Genomic DNA, 25,937 nt, shown 5'->3' with positions numbered 1-25,937 from the left:
CAGCTTCAGCATCAGTCCTTCCAATGAGTATTCAGGACTGATTTCCTTTAGGAGTGATTGGTTTGATTTCCTTGCAGTCCAAGGGACTCTCAAGAGTCTTCTCCAACACCGCAGTTCAAAAGCATCAATTCTTCAGCGCTCAGCTTTCTTTATAGTCTAACTCTCACATCCATACATGACTACTGGAAAAACCATAGCTTTGACTAAATGAACCTTTGTTGGCAAAGGAATGTCTCTGCCTTTTAATATGCTATCTAGGTTGCTCATAGCTTTTCTTCCAAGGAACAAGCATCTTATAATTTCATGGCGCAGTCACCATCTGCAGTGATTTTAGAGCCCAAGAAAATAGTCTCTCACTGTTTCCATCTTTCCCATCTATTTGCCGTGAAGTGATGGGACCAGATGCCATGATCTTAGTTTTCTGAATGCTGAGTTTTAAGCCAACTTTTTCACTTTCTTCTTTCACGTTCATCAAGAGGCTCTTTAGTTCTTCTTCACTTTCTGCCATAAGGGTGGTGTCATCTGCGTATCTGAGGTTATTGATGTTTCTCCTGGCAATCTTGATTCCAGCTTGTGCTTCATCCAGCCTGGCATTTCACATGATGTACTCTGCATATAAGTTAAATAAGCAGAGTGTGTGTGTGTAACAGATACACACTACTGTATATAAAATAGATAAACAACAAGGACCTACTTAAAGCACAGGGGACTATAATCGGTATTTTGTAATAACCTAAAATGGAAAAGATTCTGAAACAGAATATATATATATATATATATATATGAATCACTTTGCTGTATACCTGAAACTAGCACAGCATTATAAGTCAACTATACTTCAATTAAAAAAAAAACAGAATCTATTAAAATTTATATTAATGTCCCTGGTGAATTTACAGAAGCCCAGAGTTTCCCTGGTGACTCAAATGGTCAAGAATCCAGCTGCAATGCAGGTGACCAGGGTTCAATCCCTGGGTCAGGAAGATAGCCTGGAGAAGGAAATGGCTATTATCCACTCCAGGCTTCTTGCCTGGACAGAGGAGCCTGGCAGGCTCCAGTCCACGGGGTCGCAAAGGGTCAGATACAACTAAGCAACTAAGCCCAGCAGACAGCACATCATTTATCAATGCCCTGGACAAGATAAGATGAGCTTTGTTCTGGTGCAGAATGAATTGGATATTTTCTTTTGTTTATTTTACAATGCCTATTGTTCCTGACTCCAGAGAGAGTGTAGTCCTCTGTTCTTTTCGGAGGCGAAACAGAATAGGAAAAACAAAACCCAGCCCAGCAAAACAGCTTATCTGCACTCATCAGCAAAATGGCAAATAGAAATGTCCCTGGCACTAGCTGGGTGGTCAGTCAGAGGTGGGATGTAAAATGCCAGCCTGTTCTGCTCTCTAGGATGGCTCTGGAAGGTCAAGTTCATTGTCACTGGAAAAGCCTGCAGGGAGAGATATGAAAAGTCATTGTCTGGTCCCTTTTTCCCTCCTGCTATTTTTAGCTCTTGTTAGAGAGATCAATTTTAGTTAACTGCAGAGGAGGGCTTAAAATCGTGCTCGAGTTTCAAGTACATTGGCTATATTTAGATTTTTTTTTCCAAATTCTTGTCCATCAAAACATGCCGTGGTTTTAAAGCAGTTTTGCTGGTTTGCTGCTCTGTGTACATTGTTTCTCCCCAAAGGGAAAAATAAATGTCATTAATTCATGTCACTTATAAGGAAGAAACATTTTCTATTCCCGGCTCATTGATTCCGAGGTAGAGAAAAATTCCATTTTTAAAATATAGATGAACACCTATATTTGGGGTGCCAGTAGCATGACCATTATATAAGCCCTAGTTCTTGTTCAACAATTGCTGTATTCTGATCACAGACATGGAAAGCAAATAAAACAGCCAGTCCCAGGGCTCCATTTAGTACAGTCTCCGCACGTCACCCCCCATGGGAGGGATGCAAATTTGTGAGCCAGGGACATGCACTCCTAATTTTCTGCCTCCTTTGGAAGAATTTTCCCTGCGGGGGGTGGGGGGGATATGTTAAAAGGGCTTATCTTCTAAGTATATATTCCATAATTATCCTCAATCATTACTGAGTAGCAATATGGAGTACTTCCTTTTCTTATTTCACAGGTAAAACGTGCATGTTGTAGAAAAACAGAAAAGGCACAGAACCAAGACTTGGAAGTGGGTGTGCATCCATAGTCATTCCCGTAGCCAAACCCCTAATCCTGGGAAAGGAGGAACAGGGTGATCACTCCCAGGCCGGGGAAGTGATTCCTGATTCTATGGCCCAGCACACGGAAAGCACTCTTCTCTTCCCCACATCTGCACTTACCTCTCACCCCTGGAACCCAGGCCCCACCTCACATATTCCCAGGCTTCTCTTTACCTTCCCACCTTCTCCCTCTGTGGCTCCCTTGGTCCCTCACCTCCCCCCAGGGTTCCACTCCTTTGTCCCAACCACTGATTCAGGGCCTCAGTCTGTTGTCCACACAAAGTGCCTCCAGGTCCTAAATGACTCAGGAGGGAATGAAGATAAATGGCCCCTTAATCCAGTCTTACAGGAAAACCCAAAGAAGATAAGCAAACTTTCCTTTTTTTTAACTGAAAGATAGTTGATTTCTAGTATTGATTTCAGGAGAATAGCATAATGATTCAGTGTTTTTATAGATTACCCTCCATTTAAAGTTATTACAAAATAATGGCTATAATTCCCTGTGCTGTTCAATATATCCTCGTGTGCATGCTAAGTTGCTTCAGTCATATCCATTCCCGTGTATCCCTATGGACTGTAGCCTGCCAGGCTCTTCAGTCCATGGGATTCTTCAGGCAAGAAAACTGGAGTAGGTTGCCATTCCCTCCTACAGGGGGTCTTCCCAAACCAGGGATCAAACCTGCATCTCTTGGCAGGCTGGTTCTCTACCACTAGCACCACCTGGGAAGCCCTCAGTATATCCTGATTTCTTACATATTTTATGCATGTAGTTTGCACCTCTTAATCCCCTACCCCTATATTGCACCCCCTTCCTTCTCCCCACTGGAAACCACTGGTTTGTTCTCAATATCTGTGAGTCCGTTTCTGTTTTCCTATACATTATAAATGTATACATTGCTTTATACATTCGTTTTTTCTCTAAGATTACACATATAAATGATATCATATAGTATTTATCTTTGACATTTTACTAAGCATAATATTCTTTCTGCCATTGCAGTAAATGGAAGAACTGTTCTATTTTATGGGCTGAGTAACATTTGTATATATATATATATCATCTTTTTTATCTGTTGATGGGCATTTGGGTTGCTTCCATATCTTGTCTACTGTAAATAATGCTGTGTGAACATTGGGGTTCATGTATGTTTTTGAACTAGTGTTTTTATTTTTTCTCAATAAATATCCAGGAGTGGAATTGCTGGATCTTATGGTAGTCCTATTTTTAGTTTTTTTAAGGAACCTCCATACTGTTTTCCATAGTGGCTGCACCAATAATGAACAAAGGTTCCCTTTTCTTCACATCCTCACTAACATTTGTTATTTGCAAGACCTTCTGATGATAGCCATTTTAGTGTGGGCAAACTTTCTTTTACTGAAATGGAGCACCTCTGAGAACAAAACCGTGGAATCATTCTCTCTCTCTCCCCTCACTTCCCTCTCCCTCTCCCTCCCTTCACCCCTCCTCCATCTTACCAAAGACCACTTCTGTTCTCCTACCTTTGATAAGGGGCAGGCCTGAGGATGGGGTTGGGTGGGAAAAAAGACCTCAGATCTCTCATGTCAATAATCTTTTCCTAACATGCACGTGTTCCAGACCCATTGAGGCAGAGAGATCCATGTGCAGCCCTGAAGTCTTTTCTATGCCCTTCTGAACTCATCCCTAAACATCACAGGCAACGTCATGCTTTGACACTCAGTGGACCTCCATTGGAGTCCTGCCTCCACCACTTATGTGGGGACCTGGAGCAATTTACTTCCCCCTCTGCACCTCACTTTTTTTTAATAGATGGTGATAATTTGACAAATTGCAAGCACATCACACAGATGGAATAAGTAGTACTTGTAAAGGATGTAGCCCAGTGATATGCAGACACTTTTGAACTCATGGTGGATGCCATGGTCATTCTCTGAGCAGTATTGTTTAGCAGGGCATCCTCAGAGATTTCTGGTTTCCTCTGCCTGTGCGTGAATTAAGGTATGTACAACACTTGAAACAGACTCTACTGGGCAGTAAGAACGAGCTGCGTGTCCTTGGTGGTGGTGGTTGTTATTCACATGCATTTGTTCTCAGAACTGCCAGTGAAATATTGGAGTTGGTCTATGCTTTGCTTTATACCCTCTGCCCCCCAGGCTGAGAGGGCATTCTCTGACAGAAGCTGCACAAAGGAAAGAGATCGAATTGCTCTCCAGTGATTGGTCCTGCCCTCGAGTCTACCTACAGCAGTTTTCTCCCCAAATTAAATATGAGCCCATGGAACCAGAAAGGAATCCAAGAAAAATTTTGCAAAGGACTTCTCTCTCTGATATTTCTTCCTCCCTAGATTTTTTTTTTCAATTCCAAATCCCTCTTTCCACTTCTACTTAGAAAAGTGGTTCTTTCTTCACTCTCAGACTGATCTCATGAATAGATGACTAGTAAATAGCTGTGATTTTATTTTATTTTAATTTCTTTTGGCCACATCCCGTGGCTGTGGGATCTCAGTTCCCCGACCAGGGATAGAACCTGGGCCACGGCAGTGAACATGCTGAATTCTCACCACTAGATCACCAGGGAATTCCCACAGCTGTGATTTTTTAAAGTTTCTGTAAGTCCCTCTGCCCTGGGTCATGTCCTCTTTGATTTTGTCAAAACTTCCCCAGTGGACCAGAGGTCAAGAGTCTGAACTTCCACTGCAGGGGTGCGAGTTCCATCCTTGGTTGGGGAACAAAGATCCTGCATGCCTCGTGGCACAGCCAAAAAAAGACAAAATGTAATATGTAGCTGTCAGTCAAGCTCCAACATGAAGAGAGGCATTTTCCATGCTTTCAGATGATAGTTAAACCTCAGGATGTAAAACAAACAAAAAAAGACCTCAGGATGTGAGTTTGAATCCAGCCTCCACCTTTTATTAGCTGTGTGACTTTGAGCAACTGTCTTAACCTCTCTATGTCTTGGCTTCCTCAACCATAAAATCAGATTGTTGCAAACATCAAATGAGATAATCCATGTGCATCTACATATCCAGCCCTGAACATAGTAAATGCTTAATGTGTGTTACCTGCTTATTGTCACTTGACTTTCAAGCCATATCTTAGTCTTCTACTGAAATGTAAGTGCCTATGTTAAGCTCCTAGCTTAGTGTTTCTCAATGTGATATTTTGGAACAGACAATCCTACACATTGAGTACATTTAGCATCTTTGGGCCTCACCTATTAAATGCCAGTATCCACACTCTACCCAAGCCCTATAACAGTCAAAAAAGAAAAGAAATCCCCATCACATTTCCAGACACTCTTGAGAGTGTGGCATATTTGGTTGAGAAGCACACTAATTACACTATGGTAGCATTTATCAGTGAAAGTCGCTCAGTCATGCCCAACTCTTTGCAACCCCATGGACTATAGCTTGCCAGGCTCTTTTGTCCATGGAATTCTCCAGACTACTGGACTGGGTAGCCATTCCCTTCTCCAGGGGATCTTCCCAACCCAGGGATGGAACCCAGGTCTCCCGCATTGCAGTTGGATTCTTTACCATCTTAGCCACAAGGGAAGCCCAAGAATACTGGAGTGGGTAGCCTATCCCTTCTCCAGGGGATCTTCCTGACCCAGGAATTGAACCAGGATCTTCTGCATTGCAGGTGGATTCTTTACCAGCTGAGCCTCCAGGGAAGCCCAGTATTTATTAGGTGGTCCTCAAATACGGCAGAGTCACAACCAGGAGTGACTAGTAGGGGGTCAGATACCAGTGTGGGAGCAGAAACAAGAGGGGTGGGGCTGGGGGAACAGTACAGAGACCACCTGGTACCCACCCCTCCCTAGACACACACACACACACGCACACACACTTTCTTTCCTTCCCTTTGGAAAAATAGGAGAAGACAAAATTGCCAGGAAATAACTCTGCTGCTGCTGCTGCTAAGTCGCTTCAGTCGTGTCTGACTCTGTGCGACCCCATTGACGGCAGCCCACCAGGCTCCCCCGTCCCTGGGATTCTCCAGGCAAGAATACTGGAGTGGGTTTCCATTTCCTTCTCCAGGAAATAACTCTAAAATACTGCTAAATAGCATATCTGGATGGGGAGAGAGGTACAGCTTTGGGAAACTTCCAGATGTTTTTCAGTATAATTTGGTCCTTCTACTGAGGAAGCCTTTGGACCCCAAACCAAACCAGTATCTACCCTGCCAGGACTGAGAGAGGGTTAAAAGACAGTAAGCTCAAATTCTGGCCAGTGCCTGGGATGGAGAGAAGGAGGTACCAGTCACCCCTTAACCCCTTCCCAGCTCCCCACCCTTCCCCTATCTGAGAGCTGTGATACCAACCATCATTCTTGGTCTCCTTCATCAATAGAAGTTGAGGCCAGACAAGAAATTCAAGTTAGGCTTTTGGGGGGCCCTTGCTGCAGCAGAGGGGAGCAAGAACAAGTAACAGGTTCCCTTGCTCACTCCCCCAAGAAGGGTGTGCTTGTTCCTTCCACGGGGTGAGTTGCGGTGTGTCCAGGGGTCAGGCTGGAGGGGTGGCTTAGGTGGTTTTCCCACTCCTTCATGGTGTTGGGTGCAGGGGTGGTCATGCACAGTACCCTGCTTTTGTTCTGGGCTCTTTAGAAGTGGCAGTTGGGTTCTTTGGTCTCTTTGTATCTTTTGTCCAGAATTTTCCCTAACTGTGCGTCCATGCAGTTATTTTTAGTCCCATACAGTTTCTTTGTATTCTGTAGCTGGAGGAGAGATGTGTCCAGTTGCAAGCATGGCAGTCCTGCAGCCAAGGGGCCCAGGTCCCAGGCCTGTCTCAGCTGGACTGTGGCCGGGCACCTCCACCTCCACGGCTGACCATGGAGTGATGATCCAGGGCTTGTGGGCCTCCTCTCCCTACCACATGCTATCAAGTCCCAACCTAACACTCAAAAGGAAGGGCAATCCAAATGTGAACCCTTGCAAACACATTTCAAGTCATTCCATACCCTTCCCTCAATCTCTGTGTTCAACCCCTCAAACAGGCAGCCTGTTCGGTAAAAATAACCAACGTGAAAATTCCATTTTACTTATCCCATAGGTCAGGACAGGACCGTGCCTGCTGCTTCCTCTTGAAAAAAAAAAATTTACAACAAGAAAAATATTGGGGGTGGGGGCTTGCAGCGTCTCTTCAGCCTGACCAAGCCTGGAATGATTTTACTCCTGGAATTTTCTGTTTTCTTCTTAATCAGATATGAAGGGCTCTTAATCCAGGCTGCAGTGTGGCACTGAGCACCCAGCACAGCCTGGCTCTGCGTCCAGGGGTCCCACTGCAGATGCTGTTGGCACTCCCCTTGATAAGCTGTCATCCATTCTTAAAATTCAGTCTAGACGAATAACTGGCACCTGCTTCTTCCCTGTTTGGTTCACAACTCACTGAGGGTTAGATAATAAATATGGGAGATGAGACGAACCATGCCAGCTTCGTTTCTAATGAAAGGCTAAAGCTGAGAAGGTGGCTGAGCTGAGTGATAGTCATGGAAGGCTCCTTAATAGTGAAACCCAGGGGATTCCCTGGCAGTCCAGTGGTTAGGACTCCACAATTTCATTGCCTTGGGCACAGGTTCAATCCCTGGTCAGGGAACTAAGATCCTGCAACTAAGATATGGCTAACCAGGTGGTATGGCTGAAAAAAATAAATAAATAAGCAAACACAACAGACAACAACAACAAAAAACTAGCCGGTGGCTAGTTAAAAAAAGAGAGAGAAATCCAGAGCCACGCAGTTTTACCCGCCCTGTCCCAGAGATGGAAACATGGCAAGAGTCAGGCTGCCCCACGGCACAGGGTCTTTTCTGCTGGGCTTAGTAAGTGGCACAAGCCCTTGGCAACAGGGATGGATCAGGAGGAAGGTGGCACAGAGTGAGCTGGCATTCCCCAAAGGTACCCATTAGATGTTGTTCCTCTTCCACTGGGGAAGAGTGAAAGAGGGCTCCCAGGAATCGCTGGTGCTGGGAAAGGGTCCACCATAACAGTATGTGAGCAGGGCAGAAATGAGGGGAGAAAAACCGAAGGCAATTTATTCCAACTCAATTGTAGGGGCTTAGCTTGCTTTGGAACAAAAAAGTTATATCACCTGTACCCCACTTATCAATTGCTACATAACAAACTCTCCCAAAATGCAGGACTTGAAACAACAACAGTCATTTATTTTGCTCACAAATTTGCTTTTGGAGCAGGACTCAGGGGGACCACTCATCTCCGCTGCTTGCAGCGTGGCTGGGTTGCTCAGCTGGGAAGAGGTGAATCAGCTTTTGAGGTGGTTCACCCCCTTGGCTGGGAGCTGGCATGGTCGTTGACTGGGGAGCCCAGAGAGGCTGTGGTTTCTCTCCATGGGCATCTCTTCATGGGCTGCTTGAGCTTCCTTATAACAGGGAGGTGGGGTTCCAAGTGTGAGCTCCCTGGCAGAGCAGGTGGAAGGCCTGGCTCTGTTTGTGCCCTAACTCAGAAGTCACTGCCGGCCTCTGCCATACTGTATTAGTCAAGATTGCATAAAGGACTGCCCGGATTTTAGGGGAGGAGACCCAAGCAGTCCTCGGGAGAGGAATGGCAAAGTTCTACAAGAGTTATGTTGGGCAGGAAATATTATGACCATCCTTGCAAAACACAGTCAGTCTACGATAACACGTGACTATTGAGAATTCACCTTTAACATGAGAGACAGTAAAATTCAAGCAACAAGAAATAATGGAGGATGTATTTTCAGAGTCCAAAATTACCGTCAGTGCCGTCACACAGTCATTTCCAACTCTTTGTGCCCCCATGGACTGTAGCCCAACAGGCTCCTCTGTCCATGGGATTTTCCAGGCAAGAATACTGGAGTGGGTTGCCATTTCCAATCCAGGGGATCTCCCTGACTCAGGGATCGAACCCACATCTCTTGCATCTCCTGCATTGACAGGCAGATTCTTTACCACTGTACCTACCTGGGAATCCCAAAGTTACCATCAGACATGAAAATTAACTCAGTCTATAATTATAGCCCTTTTATTTTTATAATGTATTAAGCGTTGTCATCAAAGAAGACTCACTGGCAAGGAAGCCCTACCTAGAATAACTAGCAACTGGCCGAAAACAAAAGACACAAGATGCAGAAGGAATAAGTAGTCCAACTTTAGCTAGAGAACAAATATTCACTAAAAACATGAGTTGCCATGAAAGAATATTAAGTTAAAACTAGGCTCTGTTTCAGTAGTTTCTTGTAGAATTTGAAAGTGGTAGAATCGTGAGAGGCAGAACTGGAGAGGAGTTATGAGCACCTTCCTTGAAGTCAGGCAGACCTGACCTTGAACTTGACTTTGCCATTCATGACCTGCATGATCTCAGTGTCCTCCCATATCATCGAGACCTTATGAAACCCCTGTTACAGAGCTGTTGTAATTAAATACCCAATTTGTGTGAAGTCCTTAGAGCTGTGGTCTGGCATTCACGAAAGGCTCAGTGAGTAGCTGCTGCTGTGTTTCGGGCAGACGGCGAGTGTCTGTGACACCTCCTGTGTCCTGGCACCGAGAGCACACAGAAAATAGGACAAATACCTGCCCTATCCCAATAGTTTTCAGTTTAGCTGAAAAGTTAAAACTTAGCTACGTAGGTTTTCAGCAATGCCCAAGCCTATGACGGTTCCAAAGACCTGGATGAGAATTTAATGGGTGACCACGTGCCAGAGGCTTTTGCATTTGCTTGCTAGGAATTCACAGAGTGTGAATTTCACAGCAGAGGAAGGTAAAAAACTCTGATCCGTGCCTTTTCTGTGAGCTTCTGGTCCTGGCTTCCTTTCCGCCCACGGGAAAGGACAGTTTGAATACAGATTAGAAGAGATAAGGGTGTAAAGGGCGAGCCTTGGCTTGTCCTTGAAAAGACACGCTGGTCTGCTTGGCCATCCCCTGGGTCCCTTGTCACCTCCTGAACTCAGTGGGTCCCCAAGTAGGGTGACGGCACTGACATGAGCTTTTGGGTGAAGCCCAAAGGGAGAAAAAGGCCCCAAACAGAACAATTCGATCCAGCAAGACCAAAGCTATGTCTTTTTATTCTGTGCACTCTCAGCAGCTGTTGGGGTTTGCTGGATTTTGATAGTAAGAAAGTTTCCAAAAATAGAACAGAGAAATGTCAGCATTAATGGGGTCACAGCAGTGAAACAGCTCTACTACCAAGCAATCTGACTTTGTTAAATCGACGTGAAAGTCGTCCTGCACAAGATGTCTTGTGCCCGATCCCCATCCCACGTGTGGCCCCAGCACACTGAGTCCAAGAGGTAAGCATCTCCTTTTGAGTGGATAAATGCATTGCAACTAGAGGTGTCTCTAAGAGAATGTTCTTTATCCAAGCCAGGGCAAAGAAAGGGTTTCATCAACACCTTCATTATGTATATTTTACTACCTTTTTTTTTTGTCTAAAAGCTAGCTTCTTTCCAACAGATGAGGCAAGGGGCAGCGCTGGGTCAGTCCCCTGGCCGGAGTCTCTGCTGTCGTCACATCACCCCCTGGTCCCATGGTCTCCACCTGCCGTGGCAGATCATTTTTTGTCATCTATCCATCAGAGGATGAGAGGCTGCTGCCCACTTCATCCTTATATCCACCCAACAGGGCAGCGGATGAGACCACAGCAGGCACTAGTGTCTCCACGAAAGGCACTGCTTCTCTAAACGTGAGAGCATTGAAGAAATCCTGTGCAGAAAAGCAAGAACCACCTCATCCGATTACTCAGAAATTATTTCTTTCTCTGTCTCTTGTCTGAACATGTCTCTTGTTCAGATTTGCAAAGTGTTCTGGTTTCGGGGCAGGGTGGGGGCAGTGGAGAAAATTGTAGAAATCCTGGGAACAGTGACTTCCATCCCTGTCCACAGGATTTTGCTGTTCTCCCAGAAACAAAGATGAGATGCCAAAAATGAATGGGCGCTGGTGGCTGGGAGGGGCTGCAGAGCTGATCTGGGATGGCTTCTCCCTTCTGCACCCTCAGCATCCCTCGCTCTGTTACCCTCTCCCCTCACTGTTATCATTTTCCAACAAAAAATTAGGATGCAGAATGGAGGGAGGGAGGGGGAAGCTATTTGGACACCAGCATCCTCACAGGGCTGCAGCCCCCTGCCTGTTACACCAAACCATATAGAAATAGCTACTGACGCGCTGAAACACAGAGAAACACCTGGGGGTGTTGGGTACCAAAGTAGATGCCCTGCATCCAAGTTGCAGGTTTGCATCCTCATGCTGGTAAACTCTTGTTTCCAGCAAACAACCCAGTAAACTGTCAGGTGTTTGAAAACCGCTCTTCAAAGAAGCCACCAGCCAAGTCTGCCCACCTGTCACCCAGAGCCTCTCCTGAAACTCTCAGGTGGAGCCGGCTGCACTGAGCTTCCTCTCCTTAGCAACATCTGAAGTGGTTCTTCTCCCTTGGGATTTTGATGAAAATGACAAACTACTTTAAGGAGAATGGAAGAAGCACAATTAGATGAGCTGTGAGTAGCAACAGTGTGTAGACTACAAGTACATGTAGAATACTAACTTTACTGTCGATTACAGGGAAGTTAGCAGACTGTCCCTCCCTGTTCCCCAATGGGGAAGCAAAGCCTCACATGAGTAACCCACACAGATATCTCCTTCTAGTTCTGTTCCTGTCCCCTGTTTTTGTCACTCTCCTCTCCTAAATCTAAACTGGCCCCGTCATCTCACTATATCAGAGATGTCAACTTCATTGATGCAAGTCTTTCTACCTACAGTTTCACCCAATCTTGACTCTAACTTATGGAGCCTTTATGAGCTGTGTTTCTGTGGTTCGGACTAGTTCTCGCCCCCTTTGCTGCTTGCCAAGTTCCAGGGAAGTGCTGGAAGTGTCACACTTCATTTTTGTGAAATACCCAGTGCCTTCATCTAGGATGTCGGTGGGCAGGGGAGTCCAATTAAGACTTCTCTGACTCTTATCAGAGAGGGAAGGCTCTTAGCAGGGTCTGGCTGTATTCATTTGCTAGGGCTGCCATAACTGGACCACAAACCGAGTGGCTTACACAAGAGCAGTGTGTTGCTTCAGGTTCTGGAGGTTAGGAGTCCGAGATCAAGGTGTCGACAGGGCCGTGCTCCCTCTGAAGGTGCTGGAGAAGGATCTGGTCCAGCCTTCTCCTGTAGCTTCTGGTCGTTCCGCAGATGACGGCAACACAACTCCGGACTTCACGTGGAGTTCTCCTTGGATGAGGCAGGCATCCTAATTTCGCCATTTTATACGGACACCGGTCATTTTGAAATAGGGCCCACCCTCATGGCCTCATTTTAACTTAGTCATCGGCAAAGATGCTATTTCCCAAGAAGGTCACAGTCATACATACTGGGGCTAGGACTGTAGCATCTTTGGAGAGATGGGACGCAGTTCAATCCATCCAACAGCTGACTCTGAACACTTACATTGTTCCCACACTTACACTGTTCCCAGCATCACCTTGACACTTGTGGCATTATCAGTGCTGCTCGTTCCCTAATGTCAGCATAAAATTTAAAATTATGCCTTGTAAGCATTTGCTGTTTTCACCATTGATGCTCACCAAGGTATGCACAGAAGCACAGAAATGCTGCCCTGGTTCTGGCCATCCAAAAGGGTGCTGTCCACTGCAGACAGAGGCTGACAGGCCAGATACCTGGATTGGGTGGTGTCTGGCTTTGATCCTAGAGGGAGGGTGGGACTTCAGAAACTAGGTGAGACTATAGCAATAAAGGGCATCTCAGGTGGCACTAGTGGTAAAGAACCTGCCTGCCAGTGCAGGAGATGCAAGAGGCACGGGTTCGATCCCTGGGTCAGGAAGATCCCCTGGAGAAGGGAATGGCAATCCACTCCAGTATTCTTGCCTGGAGAATCCCATGGAAAGAGGAGCCTGGAGGGCTACAGTCCATAGGGTAGCAAAGAGTTGGACATGAATGAAGCGACTTAGCATGCATGCATACTAAATAAAAGTAGCTGGTTGGATGGGTATAAAAACATGGCCATCATGACTGATGGGAGATGATGCAGAATCTTTTGTCCTAGAGTCTAAGAAATGATGACTCGATCCAGTGATATCTGGAGAGCTGCTGACCAGGTGGGTGTATGGGAGACATTGCTTCTCGGTGTTTCCCATTTGTGAAGGATGGGATGTCAGAAGAAGACTCAGAAAAGTGTGTCAGCAGTTAAGCTGAGAAGTTAAGAGCATGCAGATTGAGAAGGTCCTCTGTGCCTGTCCCCTCCTGGATGCCTTTTACTTGTCTTTAGACCCAGGTCAGCTGTCACCTCCATGGGGAAGCCTTTCAGAGTTACTTGCTCCTTGCAATTTGGTACCCTTGACTTATATTGCCACCCTAGCACTTACCATTGCATTTTGTGACACTTTGTTTCCACATGCCGTCACTGCACTGTGCTCTTGTGAAAGATGCCAATGGTTTTGACTATGTCTTGTGATTAGCAATGGGTCAGACCATGGGAGATGCTCACTAGATACTTCCTGAAAGGAGACAGATACAGACAGAAAGTAGTCGGCTACTAGTGAAATGATTACAAGAGGAGCCAGTCAAAAACAGACCGATAGACTCTTGGAATGGGAGGGGCCTTGAGTATCATCTAATAACCCCATTAGCCAGTAACCGTGGCAGATCCAAGATGAGTGGGGATCTTACCTTACTCCAGCCTGGGGCAGCTCTTACCATAGGAGATTGTCCAGAAGGAGGAGAACTTGGAGAACCTTCTCTGAAAGATGAAGGAGTGATGTGATAGGTTTAAGGTTAGCAGCCATGCTGGGAAATAGAAGAGAAACGGGTAACTTACAGCCGGGCCCACTGAGTCATCACCCCAACCCTTCAGACTGTTGTTATTACCATTTTGAAGTTTACAGCTGTGGAGGCTGAGGCTTAGAGAGGTGACAGGTCCTGCCCGGGGCTGTACACGTGACAGAAGGTAGACTTGAGACAGAGACAGACCCATCTCTTTCCACTTTCTGACACCATCTCCCAGCATCTCTCAAGACATGTTAAAATGGCCCCTCACTTCCTAAACAAACTTCACCAAATAATCAGTTTAGAATTCCCTCCCGCCTTCTCACCCCCGTTCCACTTGCTTTTCAGGAGAGAAGTATGAGCTGCATGCAGGGACCGAGTCCACCCCCAGCGTCGTCGTGCATGTGTGCGACAGTGACATTGAGGAGGAAGAGGATCCAAAGACATCCCCGAAGCCAAAAATCATCCAGACCCGACGTCCTGGCCCGCCGCCCTCCGTGTCCAACTGAGCTCACCACTCCGCCTCCAAGAGAATATCTGTCTACTCTTTACCATGCTTTTTTTTTTTTTCCTCCCTGTTGTTTGTTTGTCGGAAAAAAAAATTAATTGCCTTTAAATCCCCGGGTGTTTGGTTGTTTGAAATTCCTTCGTTGTAATCAAGCCTCTCGGACAAAAGGGCTAGGAAAAGGTGATAAGTTTCCTGATCATATCATACCCACCGAGTATAATCCATTATTTAGGAGGTTCTAGGAAAAAAAAAAAAAAAGTAGTATTTTCTTATTAAACGGTCAGCACAGCCTATATACCTTCATGCTCTCATGTGGATCCAAGACGGAGACATCAGTGACAAATAGCTCCTGTGTTGTTTGTGAACCGTTCCAGTCCCAGTCCTGACGTGTGTGCGTTGTTTTTTTCTTCCTGGCCACTTAAGTAGGACCATAAGTAAACTTGACTTTGATTGCATGAGATTTCCCTATCTGGTCTCCCCAGTCCTCTGCATCCCAACATTCCCAGGACATGCATGATCACCAGCATTTATTTTTGTGATTTGAGGATATACTATAAGTCACCGATTGTCAGCATCCAGTCATGTCCTATCTAGGTTAGCAAAATTATCAGCATCCTCCAGCTTAACAAGTCTGGGTAATTGTCACTCTTTGGAGTCAAAGACTTCATAGCTCTGTGAAAATTCCTGGAGGAAAAACTGAGCTTGGCCCCAAAGATTACCCTCAGTAGATTTTAAACATGATTCCCTTGTCAATCTTTCCCAACCTCCTTGAGGAGGCTTGTCCAGGGTGATAGAGACCGACTTCAGACAAACCTATTTATTACAAAAGTCTCATGGTGTCTGAACGATTGTTTTTTTTTTCTTCTCTTTGTATATTTGTACAAATGTTTCAGCTGTGCTTTTAAAAATCTGGATGTTTTTTATTTAGTGATTCTTCAGCCATTAGCTGCTTTAAAACATATGTGCATTGCTTATGAATGCATTCATATACTAATACAGGTAATCTGATAATATTACACTCTATTATGTATAATGCTGAATTTTGAAAGGGCACAAAACTTCTCTTGCCAATATATAAACAGTTAGCCAACATCTTTGCTATCAAGACCAGTTGTTTTTAAATAAAGTGAAGAAGCAAGTGTCAGCTGCAGGCAGTCGGAATGCAGCTAAATTGACGTGGCAGCTGCTGAGCATGTTCAAAGGGAAAGATGGATCCATAAATGTGTGTGCAAGTCCTACTCATACAATGCTCATATTGCTCAAAAACATTTGTTTTCGTTACATGTGATTTTTCTATTTCTCTAGCCCAAAGTGCATTACAGAAGATACACCTATAGAACCATTACCTTCTGCTCAATGTACCAGGCCTCATCTACTCCTGTACGTTCAGTGACTTTCTTTAGATGCAAATGTCAATTACAACGGAGTGGGGAAATACTGTCATTACCCAAGCCTCAGAAAAACACGAGAATAATAACACAGCCACCTGATGGAAGGATTATTGTGGTTTTTGATTAAGGTGTATGTTAGTTTCATCAGAAACTGAAAACATTAGACTGACTACTCAGAAATAAAAGTCCGTTTTACTGTGAATATAGCAATATAGTACTGGACACAGTACAGGTGAAACTGAGGACAGCGCTGCTTGTAAAATCCTGAGTTTCCATAAGGAAAACGAAGGCTCCTTTGAAAAATAAAATCTGAGGAGTATATAATAAGCAAATGCTTTGACTTTCCTTTGCTGCGGAGGTTTTTGGTTTTTCATGGACAAATAAAAAGATTAGACCTAATAGTGGAGAATGCTGCCCTCTAGTCGAGCAAGCTGAGAACTACAGGCTTCAGCCATTTCTGTGCTGACTCTTCTCAATCATTTGTGGGTTCTTTGACTGTTTAAACAACTCAGAATTTTCAGAAAAAGGCAGATTCTAGAGAAATCTGGATGAGAGAAACTATTTGGAAATGACTTTTTTCAAAACAGTTCCATCAGACGTTTCTAATCAAATTTAGTCAAAGTTGAAATGACAATTGTGTGTCATCAAAAAATAAAAACTCAGTGGAGTGTATGACCCAGGGGGTTAGTCTTGGCCACACTTATTGCAAAATGTCGATGTTAATCTATCTCAGATCAAGTAATTCTCTCATGAGATTGGGTTTGGGGAGGTGGAGAGAGGTACATATCCCAGGAGATGGGGAGGAAACAGACAAGACTCCCCTCCAAGCATCGTGAAAGTCAGAATTGCCTCAGTATCCCCCTGACCCACAGGATGCAAGCCTCTTCAGCACTGTTTTAAGTTTGAAAAGTTTAACTGTGGAGGGGGAGGGGAAGATACCCACCAACTGAATCATTTGTGCACGTGTATAGCTCAAAGAGCTTAGATTTCAAATATAACTGGTGAATGACTCTGTCCATGTAGTGTAATTTCTGTGTTGTCTGCCTGAATTGGATCTATGTGATAGTCATTGCGGAAGAGGGAGACTCCGTCTATAGTCTTTCTAAGACGTTATGAAGAGATGAAATTAACTCACCTCTTCCTGAAAGGGAGGGGGGAGGGGGCGGGGGAGGAGGGGAGTGGGCAGAGCTGGTTGGCAGCATGTCATGAAGGAAGAGGAATTTGAAGGGGTGGGTTGGGCTCTGATAAAGGGTCTGGGAGACACCCCTGCTTATTGTTATACTTCAGCCAGCTTGATCCTAAGTGTACACAGACTTTTTCAACATAATCCCCACTCTATTCTTTTCTTTGAAATGCTGTCATAGACCTGAAAGTGAAAGGCTCACAGTCATGTCAGACTCTTTGCGACCCCATGGACTATACATAGAATTTTCCATGGAATTCTCCAGGCCAGAGTACTGGAGTGGGTAGCCTTTCCCTTCTCCAGGGGATCTTCCCAACCCAGGGGTCAAATCCAGGTCTCCCGCACTGCAGTCAGATTCTTTACCTGCTGACCCACCCTGGGAGCCAGTTATAGACCTGAAGCAGGCAAAAATGTACCACATGGAACACAGCAAGCACTATCATAAAATAAAATATGGGTACATTTCCTTTATGAGGATTAAAATCATCTGTTCATCAAATTATACCATTAAGAGAGTGAAAAGGAAAGCCTCAGATTGGGGGAAGATAATTGTATTAATCTTACCCATAATTGTTAAATAACTCACGTCCAAAATGTAAAAAGAACTCCTACAAATCACTTAGGAAAAGAGGCAACTCATTTGGTAAGAATGGTTAAGATGCTTAAATAGGTACTTTTAAGTATACAGGCAACTCACACATACACTGTACACCTGACATATCCCTACGGCCCTTAAACATTGAAATGTGTTCAACATCAATTCTCATCAGAGAAGGACCAATCAGACCCTCAAAGAGGTACACTACACACCTATCAAACTTAGGTCTGAGGAAATACGAAGTCATGGTGTCAGTCAAGGCAGAGTATAACTGGTACCACCACCTTGGAGTACTGTTCAGTAATATTTACCAAGGCTAAACACAGACCGATCCAGGAGGGATTCCACTCCAGGACAGACACTCGGCAGATCTGAGTTTTCACAACCACCAATGGACTCATGTCCATGCAAATTCGTGTGCCCAACATGCAGTGAGGCCAAACAGACTGAAACGTCGGAATCTGGAGCAGAGTAAGGTGTCATGCAGGGCCATGCAAGAAGAAGTAGCTCACACCTAAAAAGCTTTGAGCTCCCTGAAGGGTTTTGGCAAAGCACCTTTAAAAACCGGGTGAGACACTTAGAGAATGAACTTATAGTTGCCAGGGAAGAAGTATGGGGGAAAGAGAGGGGAAGTTTGGGATTGACATGTACACACCATTATATTTAAAATGGGTAACCAACCAGGACCTGCTGTACAGCACAGAGAACACTGCTCACTGTTCTGTGGCAGCCTGGACGGGAGGGGAGTTTGGAGGAGAATGGATCAAGTATATGTATGGCTGAGTCCTTTTGCTGTCCACCTGAAACTATCACAATACTGGTAATTGGCTGTACTCCAGTACAAAATAAAAAGTTAAAAATAAAAGCCAGGTGAGGCAGGGGGGTCACAGGATCTGTAATCAGCTCCTGCACAATTCTCTGATTGGTTGGTGGTAAGATAGCAGGGTGGTGTCACAGGGGGGAACACTATCGGTGCTTAGGCTCCAGGAAGCCTGGGGCTATGTGCTCACAGTCATCGAGGAGTTAACATCTTCCACTGGGGGTGGGGTGGGCAGCAGAGATTATGTCTGCAAAACAACTCGGGAAATGTGCATCAAGTACTATCATCGAGGTGCTTCAGAGACGAACTAAAACAGAAGATTGGGGAGAAGGTCTGCCCTGGGAAGGCCTCGTGGGATCCTGCACAGTTAGAGTTTTAGTTTTTTCTCTCTTCCCAAGTTGTTTAGAAGACCTTGGTGTGGGAAAGGGAGGACAGAGCAGGTGATGAAGAATGCTAAGTCGGTGACGCAGGGAAACCTTCATTTAGCTGCGGGTACAGAGAGTCCCTGCCAGAAGCCACCATGCAAAGCATTGCTGAACAATTGGCAGGCTCTCCCCTGAAATCTGCAATCTGAGAAAGGGAAATTTCCAAGCAAAAAGTTTTCTGTCCAACTCATTCATCTGCTCCTTTCAAAGAGAGTCTGGTGAAGTGTTATTGGAGTTGATTCAGGAGCTTTTTAGGTCTCTAAAAGGAAACTATATCCTAGATTAATCATGTGTGTGTGTGTGCGCGAGTGCATGTGCGCATGTAACCAAGTGCCTTTGGTTTAAGTTGGAAATAGGAAACCCAGAAAAGGCTGAAATGATTGAGATACTTTGTGCTGCCCTCCATGATTTTTTTGCATTATTTTCCGTTCTCACCCAGTAACTGAATTAGAAGACTTGGAGGGCTGGGCAAGAAGGATTGTGGGGCATCTTGGACTAGCTGTAATTATTAATGAAATTATTGTTTCCCCAACAGACTTCAGATTTGCCTGGGGGGTCTATTTCATTCTAAAAGCAAGATTTGTAGTTGTTTCTCCAATGTGCCCAAGTTCAGCCCCTCCTCTGCAGAGCCCATGTCCTGTGCTCCAGCGGGTACAACTGCCACCCCAATGCCAGCCCTGGCCCCAGCTGCAGAGTGGCCCCACGGCCAAGTCCCCAAGACTAGCTTCCTGACCAGGTGAAAGAGTACCCTAGTGGGTCCATCAGAGCCACATATGCTCTTGAACACATGGATGGGGAGAAAGGTGTTTAGTTTTGACACAGGATGTTTTCCACTAGTGTCCCTGACAAAGGAAGCATGAAAGGCACATTGAACAAGACCTCGCAGGTCTCATTGCTTCTTCACTCCTGACTGATAGTCTGGTTTGCTGGAACGTCTTTGAGTGTGAAGGCAGCGCTCCACTGCTCTTCCAGCTTCTAGAAGCCACAGGTCATTCTCATTTCTGAATCTTTAATGTAACCTGTATTTCTTCCCTGGGTCCTTGTAGGACTGCTTTGTCCCAACTGTTTAGAAAACTCAGATACTGGATTCCTCATGGGTCCTTTCAATCTAGAAACTCATATTCTTCTATTATGGACATTTTTCTTGAACAAATTACTTGAAACATCCCTACTATGTATCTTTTATGCTCTCTCTTTTACAAGAGCAAGATCACAGGTGCAACGCCTCGCACCAAGACCACAGAAGAGGAGCCCAGAACCACAGTCACCTCTGAAACTGACTGAGCCCCTTTGCCAAACCACCCTCCCAATCATCACCAGCAGGCTTTCTGCCCCTAACTTAGACAAAAATGCCTATGTCAGTGCTCACCCTTTAGAGTCCTAACCAATCAGACTTCCAACAGGAATTTTGCCTTGAAATTATAAAAACTGGCTACATGAAAAGTTGAGCCAGGCTGCCGTTCTAACAGTGTCCTGTCGACTCTCCCTGGCCCGTCAGGAGGTCAGTGCACTGTGTTCTCAGTGCCCACATTGTCTCTGCTCTTTGTTCTTAATAAACTCACTCCTTTCTGCAATACTCTGTGTCTGGGAATTTTTTTCCAACTCGTGTTCAGACTGCCACGACAAGAACTATTTATTTTCTTATTTCTTAAGAAAAAACCTAGAAAGGTGATACTGATTTCTGATCAACTTTTTAGAAGCCATGTCAATCCTGACTATGAAACAACTCCACATTTCTTATACATATTACCCACAGCCACTTGAATGACAGACAGGTGCATGCATGCAAGCCGTCCCTTCAATCACAGTGAAAAGAGCTCTGCATATTCAAGGCTCTACGATAATGTCAAAGAAGCACTAAAAGTAAAAAGGGAAGGTGGGAGCAGAAAAAAGGCAGAGCTTCTGAAAAAGACAAGAAACAGAAAAATGGAGATCAGTATATTGATACAACTCTGTGTAATATCAGACTTGAATTTCCAAAGTTTTTACAGTATTGACTGTAGACTCTGCCTACAGCAATAAATTTATTATAAGACTTTTTCATGATTCTGCCTCTTCCTAAGAATTTCCAAAAGTGATACAGTAGGATCATAAGAGACATATATGGGCTTCCCTGGGGGCTCAGTGGTAAAGAATTCACCTGCCAATGCAGAGGATATGAGTTTGATCCCTGGCCCAGGAAGATCCCACATGCTGTGGAGCAACTAAGCCTGTACACCACAACTACTGAAGCTCATGCACCCAAGAGCCTGTGCTCTGCAGTAAGAGAAACCACCACTATGAGAAGCCCACACACCACAACTAGAGAAAAAGCCTGCACAGCAATGAAGACCCAGCACAGCCAAAAATACATACATAAAATTTATATTAAAAAAGAGAGAGAGACATGTATGTAGATATTAGGCCAGCAAATGCAAAGTTTAAGGGCCCAGGAAGGACATCTCTAATATAAAATATTCGGTCCACACTCTTGCCAGGAAAGGTCAAGACCTGGCTGAACATGTTATTGTGAGATTTGCTAAAGTACTGATGATACAGCCACAAGACTGACTCTAGAGGTGCAATAGCCACTAGCCACCCATGACCACAAAGCACTTGAAATGTGACCGGTGAGATATGTTGAAATGAAAGTATTTTGTATATGTTGGGATAAAAGAAAATATACCCTAACAGTAATTTAGCTTGTTTCTTTTCATTTATTGTATACTACAATAGAAATTTTAAAATTTCTACACTAGAAATTTTAAAATTATACACGTGGCTCTCACTGTATTTTTATTGGAGAGTATCACTCCAGAACATGACAGCTCTCCTTAGCCATGTGTGGCTCAACTTCATTTACCAGATTGAAAGAATTGAGTCTAAACAGACAATGATAGGGTGTGGATGTTTCCACGTGGAGGACAGAGAGGTTAAAAAAGGTGGGTCTAAGCAGAAAGTACGCGTGATTCTGACAAGTGAAGAGCATGCTTATGTAGGTACATGAGAGTCTGATGGATGGAAGAAAAGGGGAAACCCTTAAAGAAGACAGTAGCTCCAAACTGTGTTTAAGCCTTGGTGAAATTCCACCTGGGGCCCATTCTATCCATTTCGTTGGGTAGTTTCTGCTTCTTGTACTGTTTTTTCACCTCAGTCACCTTTTCAGGGATGCTTGGTCTCCATGAACTATTTTTCTTGGCTTCTTCCAGTCCCTGCCATGTCTCCCAGTGTGATGAAGGAATTTAAGGACTTGGGGCCACTGCTAAAGAATTCTAATTGCAAGGTGGATAAACGGAATCAGAATGACAAATGTTTTCCTGCTCAGCAAAGACCTAATCAGTTAACTCAACATGGAGCTCCTGAACTCTTCTTGAAATGAGCTGCTAAGAGAACCTCATCCATCTTCTGTTCGAAGCCTTCAAGGTCTTCATCCCCTGTGATATATTGTCAGTTTCCATTAAAAGCCCAGAGTCCCATGGCACTTACTCTCTGAAGAACCTTGGCTGTGCTGAAGAAACCCAGTAAATGAACAAGTCAGCAGACATTTAATAAACAATCAGATTAACAGCCCAGTAGGAGAGTTACAATCCCACAAGCAATAGATTTAAAGCCCCACTAGTCCCGAGTTGTGGGTCAGCAGAAGCATTTGCCTCCAAATGTTTTTTGGGCAAAGAGCCATTATATTAGCTGGTGGTCTCAGTGTGGGCTTTTTTTTTCCATTTAGTTATTTTGAAAGTATCAAACAAGGCAATTTCCAGATGACAGGACTTTGTGTGTTACAATGCTCTGTGAGCCAAACCCCAAACCTTCCACATTTCTAAAATTAATGAAGCAAAAAGAAAATACATGTACTTGGGGGTAGAAGCACTGGTCAGATTTGAAGGATGAATGCCCTCAGTAGAGAAGTCTCCTGGCAAGCGCTTCTCCTTGTCTTTGAAGGAGAAAACGAGCTATTCCAAGGCTGTCAAGGCTTCAGCCAGCTTAGCTAGCGTGAAGGAGAGCCAAACAGTTACACAAACACTAAATCCTGAATGCAAGAAGAAAGATTTCTCCCACCTCAATGAAGTCAGTTGGTGACTATACACCAGGAGGGTCACATAGATGACAACCTGGAATTGCAGAAAAGCCCATCCACAGAGGTATAGAAAGCTAAAAGCACACCTCCCTTGCCTGTGGACAGCCTCTGGGAAGGCAGAACCAAGAGTCAGAACAGGGACTGCTGTGGCTGAATGTTACTAAGGAAACTCACCTACCTCAAGAGGGATTTCCCTGGCTGGGAGCTACTTGGGAAGGTCAGCCAAGCCATGGCTGGGTAAGAACTCACCCTGGGAAAAGTGGCCAGATGCTACCAAGGAAGAATGTGGGGATCCACTGACTCACTTAGTAAGAAAGACAGTGATACCCAGATGCTGGTGAAAACATTCACTTGAAGAGTGCAGGCAATGTTTGAGTCCAGGTACCAGGGTTTGGCTCTAGGATTTGGCCAGTCCATTTCCATCTCCCTCCTGCTGTCTATGACATGGCCACTATGTCACATGGTAGATGCCATGGTTTGCCCAAAACTGTTACTTTATATATATTTGCAGAGAGATTTATAAAGGCTAAAAATGCCAGACACTTCTTTTTCAGTATCCTTGAAGCTGGAACTTAGTTCACAGGACCTGAGGGGAGGTGTACAGTGGGTTTTCAGAGACAGCATTCTTCTCTCTGTGAAAGGAAATGAGAAGAAATGCCCCCTTTTACCCCTTGTATTAGTTTCCAATGGCTACAATAACAAATGAACACAAGCTTGAGGGCTTCAAACACGACAAATGTATTCTCTCACAGCGATGGTGAACAGAAGTCCATAACACATCACTGTGTCTGAAGCAAGGTTTTAGCACAGCCATATCCCTCCAGGGGCGCCAGGGGAGTATCTGTTTCTTACCTCTTTCAACTTTGGGGGATGTTGGCATTCCTTGGTTTGTGGCTGCATCACTCCCAGTTTTTGCCTCTGTGTGCACTTTCCTTATTCTCCCTTGGAAATTTTCAAAGCTTACAAATTTCAAGAAAATGCAACAACTTAATCCCAATTTCAAGCACTATTTTTTTCCTTTCACACATTCCCCCACCTGATTTTTAAACACTGGGTGTAGTGGCATCTGACAATATACCTTTGATTCTGATTCTTTCCCAAAACACTAGACAGGATGGAAATTAACTATTAAAAATTCATAAATACACAATGTTGTAAAGCATATTTTTTTCCAATAAAAAGAAAAAAGCAAATAAAAATTCATCAGTTATTTATGTCTAGAAATCCTGTTTTAGCAGCTTCTCAATACCAAGATAAGTAGGCCGTTTCATTCATAAGTGAACGTGACTTAACTATTTATTCTAGAAAATTCTTGCCCAGGAAAATGAGACTCTTAACAAATAATTTGATTGCGTAAGGAAATTCCTGTAAATATGTGTGTCCAGAGTTTGCTGAGTGACACAGCACGGCCGTTAAAGCACACACACACCAAAACTGGGCTTCCCTGGTAGCTCGGACAGTAAAGAATCCGCCTGCAATGCGGGAGACCTGGGTTCGATCCCTGGGTTGGGAAGATCCCCTGGGGGAGGGCATGGCTACCCACTCCCTTGCCTGGAGAATCCCATGGACTATAGAGTCGAACACGACTGCACACAGCACAGCACCGCCCAAAAGCAGTTTGCTGAAATGGAGAAGCAGTTCCCTTATTCAGACGATAGAGGGCTCCCCTGAGCAAACCTCTCACTGACCAAGCGGTAGCTCCTTTTCTAGATTCACTTCAAGACATTTATACCTACCAACCCAAAATATGTGATGCCAGAAACTTTGTGCTGTTCACAATCAGTCCTCTGCCTTGAAAGGCCCGCCTGAAACCCCCGGACTCCCCAAACCCTACCCAGCAACAATTGCTACAAATAACCTCCGGGGGCCTCCCCTCTGGGACATGGTAAGACTCGGGCAACTTGAAGCTCCCCTTCACCTCAGTGTGTCCAATAAACTTGGCTTTGCTTGATCAATAGATTTTTCCAGTGGTCTTTTGGAGAGTTGATGGCAATACCTCTACCAGTTTGTAAGTGAACTTCACTTCCTTAAATAAGTTCCAAATTCTGGTCTGGACCATGAGAAGGACAATCGTAGGTGGGGATTGATGAATGGCTGCTCTTAGCTGACATTTTTCTTTTCAGCTTTCCAGAGGCCACTCCGGGGGCTCCCATTCCCACTGTGTAGAAAGCGGTTATTGTGAAGTGAGGGAATTGGGAGCCTGGTTGCCAGCGCCTGGCATAGTGCTTGTTTTCCATTTTCCATTTTTCTTCCCAAATGCATCTAAAGCCCCAACTCTGAGAATAACAGGAGAGATATCACCCTACATTCTAAAGCAAGGTACTAGACAGTGGTAAAGAATCCACCTACCAATGCAGGAGATCCAAGAGACACGGGTTCAACCCCTAAATCAGGAGTATCCCCTGGAGTAGTAAATGGCAACCCACTCCAGTATTCCTGCCTGGAAAATTCCATGGACAAAGGAGCCTAGTGGACTCTAGTCCATGAGGTCACAAAGAGAGACACGACTGAGTGATTCTGCGCACACACACACAGAGACACATTATTTACGTAGTTACAAACTAGCAAAACTATTCTTGTAACCTCTACCCCATCACCCACCTCCAGCCTATAATAGAGAAGACTGCAGGTTTGAGAGAGGGCTTGGGGAGCCTCTTTGGGTCTGCTATTGTATTTTCTCCCCTCTTCCATTTGATGTTTAAAACCTGTTTATATTGAGACCCATAATTGAAGTGTATAAACTGAAACAGAGTTTTCATAAAATAATGACTATCCTTGTTACATGCAGTGCATGCCTATATCTCTTTTTTGATTCATCGTGTTCTGTTTCTTTCTTTCATCCTTTCTTTTTTCCTTTCTTTTGGCTGCAGGATCTTAGTTCCCAACCAGGGATCTTAGTGTCCAACCCTTGTTCCCTGCAGTGGAAGTGTGAACTCTTAACCACTGAACCACCAGTGAAGTCCCCTTCATTATTTTTATTTTTCTTTAAAAATTTTTTTGATGTGGATCATTTTTACAGTCATTATTGAGTTTG

At 44.6% G+C, this 25,937-nt stretch overlaps 1 protein-coding gene and 3 long non-coding RNA genes across 8 annotated transcripts in view; 1 reads left to right on the top strand and 3 right to left on the bottom strand.

Moving 5' to 3' along the window:
- The window catches only part of RCAN2 (regulator of calcineurin 2), a 272,351-nt gene extending 255,512 nt beyond the window's left edge, over positions 1-16,839 (top strand). For all 5 annotated transcript variants that reach the window (XM_081519651.1, XM_081519649.1, XM_081519650.1 and 2 more), the window contains one exon: positions 14,273-16,839. In XM_081519651.1, the coding sequence (XP_081375777.1) occupies positions 14,273-14,433 (161 nt within the window). In that variant the 3' untranslated portion in view covers positions 14,434-16,839. The remainder of the gene's footprint in view (positions 1-14,272) is intronic.
- LOC145517375 (uncharacterized) lies at positions 8,330-14,670 on the bottom strand. Its single transcript, XR_014062000.1, has 4 exons — positions 14,027-14,670; positions 13,856-13,945; positions 13,525-13,656; positions 8,330-8,565 (listed from the first exon to the last, which is right to left on the bottom strand). It is a non-coding gene; the product is annotated as an uncharacterized LOC145517375 (long non-coding RNA).
- LOC145517374 (uncharacterized) lies at positions 10,200-12,847 on the bottom strand. Its single transcript, XR_014061999.1, has 3 exons — positions 12,199-12,847; positions 11,497-11,586; positions 10,200-10,864 (listed from the first exon to the last, which is right to left on the bottom strand). It is a non-coding gene; the product is annotated as an uncharacterized LOC145517374 (long non-coding RNA).
- Positions 16,840-22,356: 5,517 nt separating the features above from the next.
- On the bottom strand, positions 22,357-25,355 carry LOC145517373 (uncharacterized). The gene is made up of 3 exons (XR_014061998.1): positions 25,253-25,355; positions 23,756-23,862; positions 22,357-23,535 (listed from the first exon to the last, which is right to left on the bottom strand). It is a non-coding gene; the product is annotated as an uncharacterized LOC145517373 (long non-coding RNA).
- Positions 25,356-25,937: the final 582 nt, after the last annotated feature.

The sequence above is a fragment of the Giraffa tippelskirchi genome, chromosome 8 (genome assembly GCF_054371585.1).
Source record: "Giraffa tippelskirchi isolate mGirTip1 chromosome 8, T2T-mGirTip1v1.2.pri, whole genome shotgun sequence".
Classification (NCBI taxonomy): Eukaryota; Metazoa; Chordata; class Mammalia; order Artiodactyla; family Giraffidae; genus Giraffa; species Giraffa tippelskirchi.
This window is presented reverse-complemented; position numbering and strand designations above follow the sequence as displayed.